The sequence below is a fragment of the Meleagris gallopavo genome, chromosome Z (genome assembly GCF_000146605.3).
Source record: "Meleagris gallopavo isolate NT-WF06-2002-E0010 breed Aviagen turkey brand Nicholas breeding stock chromosome Z, Turkey_5.1, whole genome shotgun sequence".
In the NCBI taxonomy this organism is placed as follows: domain Eukaryota; kingdom Metazoa; phylum Chordata; class Aves; order Galliformes; family Phasianidae; genus Meleagris; species Meleagris gallopavo.
Genome location: NC_015041.2, coordinates 38,494,873 through 38,510,066, shown reverse-complemented (window position 1 = coordinate 38,510,066; position 15,194 = coordinate 38,494,873). Strand labels below are relative to the sequence as shown.

General features: G+C 39.1%; 1 protein-coding gene across 1 annotated transcript in view; it reads right to left on the bottom strand.

The window, feature by feature from the left end:
* LRRC2 (leucine rich repeat containing 2) overlaps positions 1-15,194 on the bottom strand; it is a 210,553-nt gene that overhangs the window by 193,738 nt on the left and 1,621 nt on the right. The window contains 3 exon segments of the mRNA XM_010725844.2: positions 3,484-3,547; positions 11,161-11,191; positions 14,004-14,018. Coding sequence (XP_010724146.2) covers positions 3,484-3,547; positions 11,161-11,191; positions 14,004-14,018 — 110 coding nt within the window.

The following is a 15,194-nucleotide window of genomic DNA, read 5'->3' as shown; positions in this document are numbered from 1 at the left end:
TCCAGACTCTAAGTCCTTTAGTTGGAGCTATTTATTATCTGTCTTTCTGTTATAATACTGAAGAAAAAGCAGAAAATATTCTCCCCTCTACATTGTTCCTCTTGTAATTTCATAACTGCCTCATTTTTCACACAACATATAAAGGAATAATATATTCTGAGCCAGAAAACACCCTCATGTCATGGAAGACACATAGTGTGTATTAAAATGAATTATGCAGGCATACACTAAGAAGAAAGATTCCTACCTGTCCACCTTATTTGTCATAATTGTAAGACTATTCCAAATGTTGGCACAGAGATACTCGTAAGAGATAGATATTTTTTAAGACAAAGTCTTCTTTACCTTAGTATGGTTCTATGTCTACTATCTTTGCTGTTCATAGAGGTTGTTTATATTCACAAGCACTAATAATTACACAAAAATAAGTTTATAGCTTATCTGATACTGGCTGCTGACAGTAGACAAGTTAAAAACCTGTTAATAATAGTGTAAAGAGAATGATGACCTTATTCTCAGTTGAATGGTTTATCTATAATCAGATGTACTTTTTAAAATTGCTTTCATCTGTTATTACCTAAAATAAAACACTCACTCCAACTGTCCAAACCACGAAACAGCGCAAGGACTTCCTCCTCACAGTCGCTGCAGTCACTCTGCAGGCTTAATTCATTTTAATAGAACAATTCATAGCTCAGTGTTTCGGTAGGGCTATTGCAGGAGCTGAATTGCTGAGAGACTTTGAAGTGGCAGCTGAGCACTCAAGCTCTGTAGGAACTAGATGGCCTTAATCAACACAAAGTCTGAATGAATTCTGTAAGTACTTTATTTTTTTGACTTGTTTCCCACCTTCCTGTCTGCCAGGTTAAGTCATCTGTTCTTTATTAAGACACTGATTTATTAGAGACTCAAGGTGGAAAAGTTCATATGATTTTCATCCACAAATTGGATTACATTGTGATGCATTGGGATTTCTCTTCAATTGTAAAACCAGGCACAAGAGGAATACAGCTAGGAAGTAAGAGGTGCCAGTCAAAACTCCTGAGGACTATTCTGTTCAAATTGAACACAGCCATAAATATGATGTGAAGACAGCATCTACTAAGGCATAATTAGGTGGTTGACAGTTTAATGCCATCTTCCCTGGGTAACAACTACATCTGTAATCTGGTGGAGATTATCAGTTCACCTTTCTTATCTAACATTCTACAAATGTTCTTTCAGTCTTACGAATTATTAGTGAAACACATCATGAAAGAAAGGCTCTTCGGCAATGTAATGTGTGAGAGATACAAAAGTAATGTCTCCTATTTTATTATGCTGGTCTATGACATCAGATGCAGATGCTAGTGGCATGGCAATAGAGGTTGTACCTTCCCACCAATAATCCTTTTCTCACCATGCAAGTGATGGCAGCAGAGAGGCAGCCTGACAAAATGTTGTCTTGCATGGAAGTGCATGTGAAGTAGAGGTGTGGAACTGAATTCCTCTAAGTAAAAAAAAAAAAGAAAAAAAAACCAAAAAAAAAAACCAAGCACCTATTGATGTTCAATTGATATTCACTGATGCTTGCTGATCATTCATAGAGACCAAACCGTGGATGTGAGAACAAGATAAACCATGTTCCAGACAGCCATGCACAGCTGTCACAGCATGAAATGAAGTGTCTCAATCTGCTCTTCCATGCAAATCAATGGATTACAACCAGGGAACTGTATACGGAGCTGAATCTTGGCTTCAGAGGAAATGATGGTAGCAACACTGAAATATTGCAAATTTTGTGCCAGGTGGGTGCCACAAATGCTCACACAAGAGGAGGAAGAATATGGAAGTCTGTCAGAATCTATTGAACCAATATGAGAATAAGACAATGCTGACTAAGCTGAAGCTCACACTTTCTGAGTCAGGACAGAGAAGAATACAAGGTTTCCCTTGCTGCGTGGTAACACAAGGCCCCTATCAGTATGAAGACCGTGGTGCACACTGCCAGTCTTGGCCCTACCATATGCAACATATATTCCGGATTTGGCACCTTCTGACTCTCACCTGTTCAGGCCAATAAAGTGAATAAACTGTGTGGGCAACACTTTCCTTGCAACAGTGCCATGACACCAGCTGTGAAACAGTGAGTCACCTCTGCTGCTGCAGATCATTATGAGCACAGCTTGCAGGCTCTTGTTCATTTCTGGTGAAAATGCATAGCTATTAGTGGTAGCTACCTTGAAAAATAGTGTTTTGTAGCTAAGAAATTGCTGTATCAAATCGTGTTACTGTGTTCTTTATATCTGTTGTAGTTTCCAAGGAAATAAATAGGAGCCATTACATTTGGAGTGATCTAGGCTTCATAATGCAAGTACAGAACTTTCCAAGGAAGAAGACACTCAGTAACATAGAGAGAAGAAAAAGTTACCGTTTTCAAGAGAATCATTTGTGGGAAAAAAGTGTGTACCAGAAGATGGTACACGTTACATTTTAGGCAATATTTTTAAGCAAAGTATGTTTTAAGTAACTGAAGTTAAAAGAAAAAGAATTCTAATAATAAATATTTGGACTATTTTGCAAACTAATAGTAGAGTCCAGATAAACTTGAACTAGTAGCAGAGGACACAAGTATCCTTTTGCTTCTCTCATTCCCTTTCTTTGTATTTTTTATCAGAAAACAGGGAAAAGGAAAAATAAACATTATCTTTGCTTAAATAAAAAATCCCTTTTAGTACTATGGCCATTGTAACAACTTCTGTTCTCACTATAAGTCTAGGTCATCTCTTATTTTCATCAATAACACACACAAAAGAATCCTTAACACCTTTCTGCATTCTAAACTAGGAATTTACAGTTCTACCCAGATTAGCTCCTCTCCTTCGCAGCTCTATCTGCTTGTTGTACTTTTGGCCTCATATCAACCCTGAAGCCCTTTTTTTTTTTTTTTTTCTTCCCCCCTAGGCAATTTAATAATTCCCCAGATCTCTGGGCTAGCTGAAGTTGAGCAAAAGTGCTTCATCACACAACAACACTTTCAATCAGTATTTAGTTCTAATTTTCTGGTTACCATGTATTGTTTCTGAATGCACAGAACAAAACAAGTGACTTTACAGACATTTGTGAGATTTCCAATATTAGAAAGAAAACAGTACTGTGCCTTTAGTACTTTTAGTACTTGCAATCATTTTATTCATTCAATTATATATATAAATAGATCCATTGAAATCAAAGACAGTTTTCATGTGTATAAGGATACTGATGCTGAAGCAGTTGGAAGATAAGGTGGCAAAAAGAAACTAAGATCTTAGTGATTATGTTTTCACTTAAAAAATTGAATGTTAACATCAAATGCTATTGGTAGTAAAAATATCTGCTTAGATATCTGCATGGAATATTTTTATTTTATCTTCTATTTTATTTTATTTTGTAAATTCCCCTAAAGATATTCTGATAGTTCTCTAGCACCTGCCTCAGATTTTCTTCTTCCTGTTGTATGAGGACCCAGAAGCCGTACATTTAAATCTATTCATTAAGGTGTTTAAAAACCACAGATTGAAGAAGGTATCTGCCTTATAATATCTGTATTCTTTATTACTTATTATTTATTGTTATTTAGTAGATCTGGTATGCTACCTCTTTAAAAACCTTGTTCCCTATAGCTACTGATATCTCCAACCCCGTTTACTGCTCTACCACAGACCTGCTAGACATTTTCAAGCTATCTTTGAAAATAGCCAGTACTCTCTCTCATGTCTGCTCAGTTCAATCTGTCCTCACTTGGCCGTTGGCCCCCGTTACCAATGCAGATTTTGACTCTTTGTTTTGGTTTGTTTTTCTGTTTTGTTTCTTTTACTGGTTTTAGGAAGAAGCCGGAAAATGATCATTTGCACTACATCTGGAAGTGTTAAAAGCTTGTGCTTACAAAAGGCCACTCAAGCAACTGGGTTTTAAAATATTAAAGCAACTTCATCTCAATAAGCTGTTCATATACTACCAGATGCCACAGCATCACTGACTTTTGAGAATCAAACTGTTTAAGTACATGTATGCTAAAAGTAACACTGAAATCCTACAGAAGTTCGCAGAAGTGCACTTCAAAGCACAGGCTGCACTGGATTAACAACATACAACATTTCTGTAATAATTTTAGCACTGTACTGATGTATGGTCACACTAAGGAGCGTACTACACAAAATTAAGGACAAGATCTTCTTTCAAAAGTAGTGGAACACAGGGGAAAAAATGCTCTTAGATATGAAAACTGTACAGCTTTCCAGGACTGACAATACCAAGTCTCCTATGGCTCTTTGCTGTCTATCAAAGTTATCTCTGTCTTGAGTGGTTTAAAAACAGCTAGTCAGATGGCAAAATTATATTAGTTTTATTATATGACAGTTTAGCCTCCCCTGAACAGTTTTAATACCAGTGTTAATAATGGCCAACAAGTCTGCACTGTGCATTTGTAGAATAAGACCTATGTCTTCTCTTTAGTCTCAAAGTTGTACAACATAGTTTTGATATTACTAATCAGACAATATTAGTTAGTGTTAAAGCCCTCCAGTGTCTCAATGGGCCCTTACTGCTTTCAGAACGAATACCAGGCATACCTTCATTTGCTGAGTTACCAAAATGTTAACATTTTCATTCTTCAATTTGCTTAACAGTCTTGTTCACTTGAGATATTTCCTTTTAGATAATCACTATAGGAGACCTGCTGTAATCTTATTACTGCCTGGATTACACAGGTGAAAATATGGGTGAACATGTCTCCTAGTAATCCTGCAAATAATTTCTTAGGAAATAAGCTGACTCACATAGTGTTTGTTTCAGAATGATCAAGTCATTTATCCTATGAGACTTTAAGTAATTCAAGAGAACTTGACACTTGGATAGCATCTGAACATGTTTGTTTCTTTCTTTCTTTCTTTATGTACTTATTATGAAGGAAAGATTAAATTACAGAAATATGCTATGATTGAAAGAACAGTAGAAATTGTTCAATGGACATTCAAAGGACAACGTTCAAAATTTACAACAAACACAGCTCAGACATGGGTCAGTGTTACACTATGCCACTCTGGGAGATGGAAGGAACTGCAGAACAGGAAGCTGCTCTACCCTTCCTAGTCTTGCTGTTGGAAACAAGAAACAAGCCCTTGTTATATACCCTCAGGGCATTATTCTTCACATTGGATTTGCAGGTAAATTTGTAGCTAAACTCACCAAAATATGCAGATTTAATAGTCTGTTTTAGGGAAGACATTGAAATTTGTTTGTATACTTCAAATCACATATGCATCCATGTATAGGGAGCACATAGGCAGGGATCACAGCAGTCCCCAGTCTCCCTGGAGGCACTGGTCTGTAGAGATCCAGAAAATACTGCTACACCACAGAATAAGTAGAGGTGGAAAGGGACAAGCTACTTCAGGCTGGAGAAAGTCATCCTGACATTTGGACACAAGCCTAGATGTTTGGGGAGTTTGAAATGTTCCTTCTTGCTCCCTCAAGAGCACATTCTAAGCCAGCCGACTCCTAGATAAACACAGGCAGTGATACTTCCAAACTATTAGTAGAGCTTTCACTGAAGTTAATTTCAGAAATTATCATTTTTTCATATCAAAGGGTTTAATCCTAAGTGGTCTGATAAATCTATTTGAGTTTTCTACTTATATAAAATAAGCTTTTAAGAACAGAATCTTAATTAAGATATTAGCCTGTTTCTCAAAAAAAATAAAAATAAAAATAAAAATAAAAAAATAAAAACAAAAACTTTTGCACCATATATACCACAGGTAATAGAGCAAAGATTTCATATCTTAGTGTATTTCTTATTCTTTAGGTAGGAATAACTGCAAACATCAAAAAATTAAAAAGATACGTGAATACATGAAATTCCTGAGCTTTGTTCCTGCACACTTTTATATATCTTTGTTCAGTTCTGCAGCACAATTACTGACCGTTTTCATTAATTTGTTCATATTCTAGATGTAAATTAATCTGTCTTACAAACTCTATCACTACATTCTTCACACCTTGATTTTCAGACAATTTTTCACAAGTTTATTCATTAATTAGGTCTTTAATTATGTATTAATTAGCAGCTGAAATACAATATTCCTTATACTTTCTCAATGCTTGTAGTACTAATATGTTTGCCATCAAGCATGATAGATGTTACATATGCGAGGGGATTTATTATAGATGTATTCCCCTTGCGCTTAAGTGAGTTGACTAATTATTCAAAGCAATTCTTCCGTTGACAGTGTAGATAACAAAACACTGGACAGTGGCACAAATCTATTCTTTATTTTTTCACGGAGCATTAATAAAGTATAATGCTCATAAGATTAAGGAGTGTCTGATGTATTTAAAATGGGGTTATATTTTAAGCCCTTTTTGTCAAAGGGATGCCAGCGAGCTCAAAAGTGTATTACATATTTTTAAGGTTGTTGAATCTACAAATTTAACTGTAGTCAACAGGTGGAAAGAACTGTTATAAGTAAACCTGGAAAGCCTAAGTCTGTCCAATAATTAGAGATTACCTACTTCATTAGTTACAAAGATTCACTGCAAATAAAGATACAGTGAACAAAATATGGAGGCTTTCATATATGAGTAGATCTTAATTAATCAGAAACCTGAGAGAAAAGTCTCAAGTTTCTCAGGTCTGTTCTATGTCATCAGATCTTTTAGCAACACCTAACTGACTTATTCATCATAAGCCTAGTGGACTGTGGCCAACCCAGGAAATGGGGCTGCTATTGTTACCTTTCATGTACAGTGTACTGGAACCAGTCCATGGAGTTATCTGTATGGATGATAATCTCATAAATTATATTTCAGATTGCCTTTTCTAATAGAAATAGAATTCTAAGAGAATAGCCACAGAATTGAGAATAACCAAAATTTTAATGATGTCCTTTTATTCTGTGTCCATTTTCCATGCAGTGATCTAACAAGAATCCTGTACTACCTTCTGCATTTTCCCTTGTTGTAGAAGCTAAGCGAAAACCCATGAGTGACCTATAGCATTGAGCTTTTTATTCATTTCTTATTTACACATATTGTGAGTAAAATGCTCATAGGCATTTCCTAAACAGTCAGTTTTTTTTATGTAAGATGACAAGCACAAACAATTTAGATAGGCAGGAGAAGATGTTTTAAACTACTTCAGCAGCCAAGTTATTCCAGCTTAAGTGGCTCAAACTCCACCTCACAGCCATGAAGTAGCACTGTATTCTCTCACTCTCCTCACTGACCAGAGCTACATCTTTAGACTTTCCCAACAAACTTTCCAAAGCATTTGGATAGGAGGTACAGGTGACAAAGACAGATGGGCATCCTTCTTGTAACAGTTCTTCACCCTCACTCTTGTGAAGAGCAATGTGGATGAAACTCCAGTAGGATCTACCTCTTTGGTTAATACATCTTGTCTATCACTGACCTTCTCAAGTTAACTGCTCACTAAGTTAACAGCTACTAAGAAGAAAACTAGTCAGTACTTTAACACCTTTACATGTCAGTGACAGACAGCACTAAATACTCAGTAGCAACTGTTGTCATAATGACAACATTTGACTTTAAACAATAGGTTTTGCTTACGCAAGATTTAGCAAATGAGATTTTCTATACCATGCTAGATTAGTTGTAAGTGGCCTTCAGAAACAGAACCTCTATAGTTTTTCCTAAGTTCCACTCTAAATTTTGGCAAACAACAAAGATAAATGACCAGCCTCTCTAATCATTTTTTTATTGAAAATCATTCTCACACCAGCATATGTCCTTGAGATGTAATAGCAAAGGTTCATTACAACTGAGTCATGAAGTGAGCAAGTAGCTGTAAGTCTTGAAAACCTCTCTAAATTATAAAGTTTGGATTTGTCACAGATGTAAATCTTCTTAGAGGAACGACATATAGTATGAGTCTTACAATCTTTAAAGGCACCCAGCAAATACATCACTTTGGATTAATGCTTTCAGCTATTTATCCCATATATACTGGCATTTAAAAATCCACAATACAGTAACAGCAGTAAAGACCTGATAAAGACATTTCAGTTTCACTACTTCCTACCTTGACCCCACACACCTGAAGAAACACAATAACCAGCAAAATTGTCACTTACCTGCTACTAAAGAACACTAATGTCCAGAAGTCCTGGGTGTACTCTGTGGTTATTTAATCTGGGACACTGAGGTTGTTTATAGCAGCAGCATAGCTCATGGCCAGCCAAACCTATTTGAACCCCACAGCGTGACTAGCACTCCAGATGTACTAATATGCTATATTTGTAAAGTGATAACATGATCTGAGGTCTTACAGCAGAGACATGAAGAGGATAAAATATCTACACTGCATGACTCAACACAGGATAAGAAACAGCAGTGTAAAGAGAGTAGCATCTCATTTGCACCTAGGAAAGTGTGACAGAGCTAATGTTATTCATGCGTATGTGTTTTCCTTGGGAAAGGACAAAACAATAAAAGTACTCTCTATTCCTCTTAGACACTCTCTCTTCTTCTCCATGTCCACACAAGTGTGATAGACTGAATAGACAGACTGCATCACAGTGCAGTTGTGCTGAGTGATTGATTTATAGCAAATACTGCTTTTACTTGCTCATTTTTTTATGCCTAATGCTCAGTATGGGTGTTTGTATTCCTATGAGTGTTGCCTCTGAAAGAAGTATCACTTTGGTACATAATGTCTGTCAGGATGCTCTGAGAATTAGCAATTCCCTTAGCGTTCCTCAGGAGTTACTGTCACTGGGGCTCCCCATAGGAGTGGCTTGGCATGACCTGTCAGCCGGGCTAGTCCCATCTCATCAACCAGAAGCGGGACAGCAGAGGGCTGCACCAGGATGAGAATGGGACTGAGACTGGGCCTGGACATGGGCCTGTAAGTGGGCTTGGCTCAGCAGGGCCATTGGTTGGGCTGGGCAAAGCTGTAGGAAGCTGGGAACCAGTGTGGCCTCACTGGGTCAGGCAGGAGGTGATGACCCTGATGCCAGAAGTGAGTCCTGGGTGGAGGGCATAAAGGATGATGAAATGGCGTGCTGATCTTTGAGCATGTGAGAGAGGCCTCAAGGGAACAGGCAGGGATGAGAATCATGACTGCTATGACATGATTCAGGACTCTGGTAATTCAGCTTAAATGATTGAAATGTTCAGACCCTTATTTCCTTAATGAAATAAGACTGTCCATACCTAATTATAAAATCTTAGTCAAAAAATAACTGGTTTGTACCTACAAACTGATATTTTCAAATTATTTCTGTTTATTATTCATCACTGCCTGTAATACTAAGCATTAACTGCAGCAGCTGGGCTTGGCTGATACTTCAGATACTAGTTTCACTAGCATTCATGTGTTTCCAGTATCTTTACTGAAAATTCACTGTGTTGGTACAGGCAGCAGAAGAAAATCTGGGAGAAACAAGAACTGCAGATGTAATCATTCAAGTTTGTCTTCAAGCCTGGAGGAGATATCAGGATTCATCCTGATCTTCCTTTTGCCTTGGTGGAATGCCCGAAGAGTCTGTATCACTAGTCCTTACCATTTGGTCAACATATTTTTAACAAATACTGGTAATAAAAAGTGAATTTCTTATTACTACCCCATCTGAGTTACCAAACATATATCTGTTGAATGTTACATCTGTTCACCTATGTGCATATTTTTGACAAATAACTATCTGGGTTTCCTAAGGTAGTGATGCATATTAGACCTCATCTGCACAAGCTGACAAAGCAATTGCTAATGGAGGCAATATAAAGAGATACATTGGAGCAAACAAGATATGACCTTTATATAATCAAAAGCACACTACACATTTTTGCTTGAAAAAGACATAGGAATACTTATTCCCATATTTTTGTTTGGAACATGGTAAGAGAAAATTATTCTAAGTTAGCAGTTATATTAATAAATATCATTATGTTATTTATGATCCACCAGTCACAACTTTGCAGGTGTTGATTTTGACTAAGGAAAATAAGAGGCCTTGTGGTGTTTAAATGTTGACTGACACAGGTCTTAGCAATAGACATTTTTTCCTTAAACTGTAGTGATTTCCTGGCCCTACTCAAAGAGTCATAGGTCAGATTTTCTCCAAATGATAATCACAACCTATCCTTGAGACTCACAGAATCATAAAATGACTTGGGTTGGAAGGGACCCCAAGAATCATCCAGTTGCAACTACCCTGTCACAGACAGGGCCACCAACCTCCAGACCTGGTACTAGACCAGGTTACCCAGGGCCCCATCCAACCTGGTCTTGAACACCTCCAGGGATGGAGCATCCAAAACATCACTGGGCAGCCTGTTCCAGCACCTCACCACTCCCTCTGCAAAAAACTTCCCCTGACATCCAATCTAAGCCTTCTTTCCTTGAGCTTAAAACCATTCTCCCATGTCCTATCACTATCTATCCAAGCAATAAGTTGATTCCCCTCTTAATAATCCCCTTTTAAATACTGGAAGTCTGCAACGAGGTCTCCTCGCAGCCTTCTCTTCTCCAGGCTGAACAAGCCCAGCTCCCTCAGCCTGTCCTCACAAGGGAAGTGCTCCAGCACTAGGGAAGTGCTCCAGCACTACGATCATCTTTGTGGCCCCCCTCTGGGCCATCTCTGTTGGTTCATCTTTTCTGTTCTGGGGCCCCAGACCTGGATGCAGTACTCCAGATGGAGCCTCTCAAGGGCAGAGTAGAGAGGATCAACTACCTCCCTGTCCCTGCTAGCCACTCCTCTTGTGATGGAGCCCAGGATACCATTGGCCTTTTGAGCTGCAAGAGCACACTGCTGACTCATGTTCAGTTTTTCATCCAGCAGGACCCCCAGGTCCTTCTCTGCAGAGCTACTGTCAAGGATTTCATCTCCCAGTCTGTATACATATCCCAGATTACTCCGACCCAAGTGCAAAACCTTGCACTTTGCTATGTCGAATCTCATAAGGTTGACCTTTTGAGTTTGTCAAGGTCCTTCTGGATGACATCCTTTTCTGCTAATGTGTAACCACATCACTCAGCTTGGTGACACTGGCAAACTTGCTGTGGGTGTACTTGGGCCAGTCATCGATGTTATTGAGGAAGATGTTGATGAACACTGGTCCCAAGACAGGCCCCTGGGAGACATCACCAGCCTTCACCTGGACATTTGTAATGCCATTCATCACAACCCTCTGTCTACATTCTTCCAACCAATTCCTTATCCACCAAATGGTCTACCTCTCAAATCTGTATCTCTTCAATTTAGAGATAAGGATGTGGTGAGGAACCATGTCAAAGGCCTTTCATAGATCTAGGCAGATGACATTAGTCACCTTCCCTTTGCCCACCAGTGTCATCACTCCAGCATAGAAGGCTACCAAATATGTCTGGCACAATGTGTATACATTCAGTCTCATGAGATGGTCTCAGAATTGCTCTGCCCATATGGGCTTGGGGAATGAGGGGGAAAGAGGTGAGGGGTTTAATCCCTCAGTTCCCACCTAGGGTGCGCCCAGGGATGTGAGCTTCAGGGACATGAGAAATACAAGAATCCTGGTTGCCAGTGAAGAACGAGGCAAAAAACTCATTTAGTACCTCAGCCTTCCCCATATCTGTTGTAGCCAGTTCTCCTTTCTCAATTACCAAAGGAGGTATGCTCTCTTTGGCCTGCCTCTTCTGGCCAACTTACCTGTAGAATCCCTTCTTCTCGTTTTTAACATTCCTCACCAAGTTTGGTTCCATCTGCACCTTGGCTTTCTAATCCCCTCTCTGCAAGTCCAGACAGTGTCCCTGTATTCTCCCCAGGTGACACGCCCTTGTTTCCACAGCCAATACAATCTGTGCTTTTCCCCTAGTTTGAACAGCAGGTCCTTGCCAAGCCATGTTGGTTTCCTGCCTCCCCTGCCCACTTTCTTATTCTGAGGGACAGAGAGCTCTTGCATTCTCGGAAACGCATCCTTAAAGAGTAGCCAGTTTTCCTCCACTCCTTTGTCTCTAAGGACAGCTTCCCAGGAGATTTCGTCCAACATTTCCTTAACAGAGAAGGGGAAAAAGCCTAAAGTTTGCTCTCCCAAAATGTCCTGATCCTATTTTTCATTCACTGTCCTCTTTGCTGTGAGGGTGTTGGAGCACTGAAACAGGCTGCCCAGGGAGGTTGTGGAATCTCCTTCCCTGGAGGAATTCATAAGCCACCTGGGCACTTTCCTGTGTAACCTACCGTAGGGAACCTGCTGTAGCAGGGAGGTTGGACTTGATGACCTCCAGAGGTCCCTTCCAATCCCTGCAGTTCTGTGATTCTATATTTGGTTTAAGGTTTTAGGGAAGGATGGAAAAGGTCGTACAAGAATTTGAGAAAACATCATGCAAAAATTAATACTAACTCTTATTTTAAATATAACAGGACCAAGAATGCTGCAAGACCCCACTCTTTCCCTGGCCCACATTCCTCAAGATCACTCAACCAGGGCATGGTCACTGCAGCCTAGCCTGCTTCCAACCTTAATGCCTTTAATGATCTCCTCTGCACTGGTGAGCACCAGATCCTACAGTGCTTCACCTCTGGTTGGTCTGTCAATACTTGAACCAGAACGCAATGTTATCCAGTAGTATTGCTATATTCTAAGCATTATCAGATTATTCAATTTTTCTTCTTTTTGGTTTGTTTTCTTGATTTCATGCCACCTTTTCTCAAAGATTTTAAGAGAAGTTTAAGATGAACTATGGTTGTATTTCATTTGTCTCTTTTCTTTCCAAGGTAGAATCTAGTTTATTGATGGTGTATTTCAATTGTCTACTGTGAATATTTAATTTGAAGAGAAAAAAAAATACATTTTACACCTTTCTATTCCTTGCATGCTATATGGAATTATAGTTTTTATTATGGAATTCATGAAAGCATGTTCATAAAAGTACTATGTACTTCATTAAATCTTGTATTGAGTTGAAAGAGAAACAAAATAAGTGAAATAAATGGAGACATGTAAATATAAAATAGATAGAATAAAAGCACTATCATTATGGCCCGGAAAGAGTACAGGGGTGCTATCTGGACCTATAGAGAGGGGATCAGAAATGCTAAGACACAGTTGGAACTGAACAGTTTTGGATCCACTTCACTGCTACTCATCCAGCTCATATTTCAGCAGCTTATCTATTAGGATCTTATGCAGCACAGTGTCATAGGCCTTACTGAAGTCCAGGAAAACAACAATTGTTCTCCCCTCATCTATCAGTCTGGTCATTTCATTATAGAAGCTTAGTAGGTTGGTCTGACATGACCTTCCCTTGGTGAATCCAAACTCCTGATGATTTTCTTCTCTTTCGTGTGCCTGGAGATTACAAAACTGTAAGATCACTTACATTGAAAAGGGTTTCTCACATCAAATACAATCATTAAAATAGCACTGACAAGTTTAGTCTATCACTAAACCACATCCATAAACACTACATCTACAAGTCCTTTAAATATTATCCAGGGATGATGACTCAACCATTTCCTTGGAGAGCCTGTTCCAATGCTTTACAACCCATCCAGTGAATAATTTTTTCCTAATACTCAACCTACACCTTCCTTCGTGCAACTTACGGCCATTTGCTCTTGTCCTACTGATTTTCCTTGGGAAAAGAGACTGATCACCACCACACTCCAATCACCTCTGAGGTAGTTATGGAGAGCAATAATGTCTCCCCTAAGTCTCGTGTTCTCTTGGCTAATTAACTCCAGTTCCCTCAGTTGCTGCTCATGAGATTTTTGACCTGGCACTGTCTTTGTTGCCATGTTGTTGGAACATGCTTCAGGATCTTGAAGTCTTGCTTCTAGTGAGATGCTCAAAACTGAGCACGGTATTTAAGATGTGGCCTTACCAGAGTTGAATACAGGGGTGCAATCATGTCCTTACTCCTGCTAGCCACACTATTTCTGATACAAACCAGGATGGCATTGGCTTTCTTGGTCACCTGAGCACATTGCTATTTCTGCTGCCTATCAAGCTGCAAACCCAGGTCCTTTTCCTCCAGGCAGTTTTAAAGCCACTCTTCCTCCAGTCTGTAGCATTGCATAGGCTTAGTTGTGATCCTAGTTCAGTATGTGGCTTTTAGCCTTGAACCTCATACAGCTGGCTTTGGCCCATTGGTCAGCCCATTAAGATCCTTCTTAGAGCCTCTTAGCCTCAAGCAGATCAACTTTTTTGCTTAACTTCTTGTCGTCTGCAGACTTACAGAAGTTGCAGATTAATATCCTTATTCACATCATTGCTAAATATATAAAAGAGAACAGGAGTCAATACTGAGCCCTGGAAAACACCATTGTGACTGGCCTCCAACTGAATGGTTTCTAGTATTAGCTGTTCCATCACCTATCCAAAGGTCAGTGTCAGGCTAACTGGCTTGCAGTTCCCCAGGCCTACTTCTTGACCTCTCTGAAGGTTGGAGGGACATTTATTTTCATCCAGTCTTTGTGTACTTCTCCCACTTGCCATAATTGACCCCAAATTGCTGAGTGTCTTCACAGCGTCTGCCAACTTCTTTAGGACTTGTGGATGCATTGCATCAGGGCCCATGGATTTATGTATGCCTAGTTTGCTAAAGTATTCCCTCACCTTATCCTATTCTGCCAAAGGTACATCTTCCCTAATCCAGCCTTTCAGCCTGCTATCTGAGACCTTCCAGGAGTCTTGTCTTCTTGACAAAGTCTGAGGAAAAAAGGCAATCAATATCTTAGTCTTTTCATTGCTGTGTGTGAATAGGTCTGCCATCTCATTCAACAGAGAGCCCTTATTTTCCCTAGAAATAGAGCTGGTTAAGACTAATTTCTTATTCTAGGCCGAGTTTTCCATTAAAAAAATGTTTTCTCCTTTCTGTTTTCACCTGTGCTTATTTGTCAGTACCCTTTCAGCTAAAGGAGTAAAGTTTCATGGACTTTTCTGCTCTTTTGCACCAATTATATTCAAATTCATTCTGTTATTTTACTGCATCAACTTTCTATGGCGAATTTAGGACACGATGCTGAGTTCAAAGCATATTTGAAGCATTCAGAAAAGACTTGTGTGTTCTTTCACTGGTTTGCAATTTGCACACAGTACTGTCTTGTTGCATATCTTCATTATATTAATAAATAATCAGGCTTCGGTCCTGGCTGTGAGAGAATAGTGTTTCACCTGCTGAAATGGATGGCAAAGTTCTTGTTCATTCTTATAATGTGGGCTTTGCAGAATGGATAAAT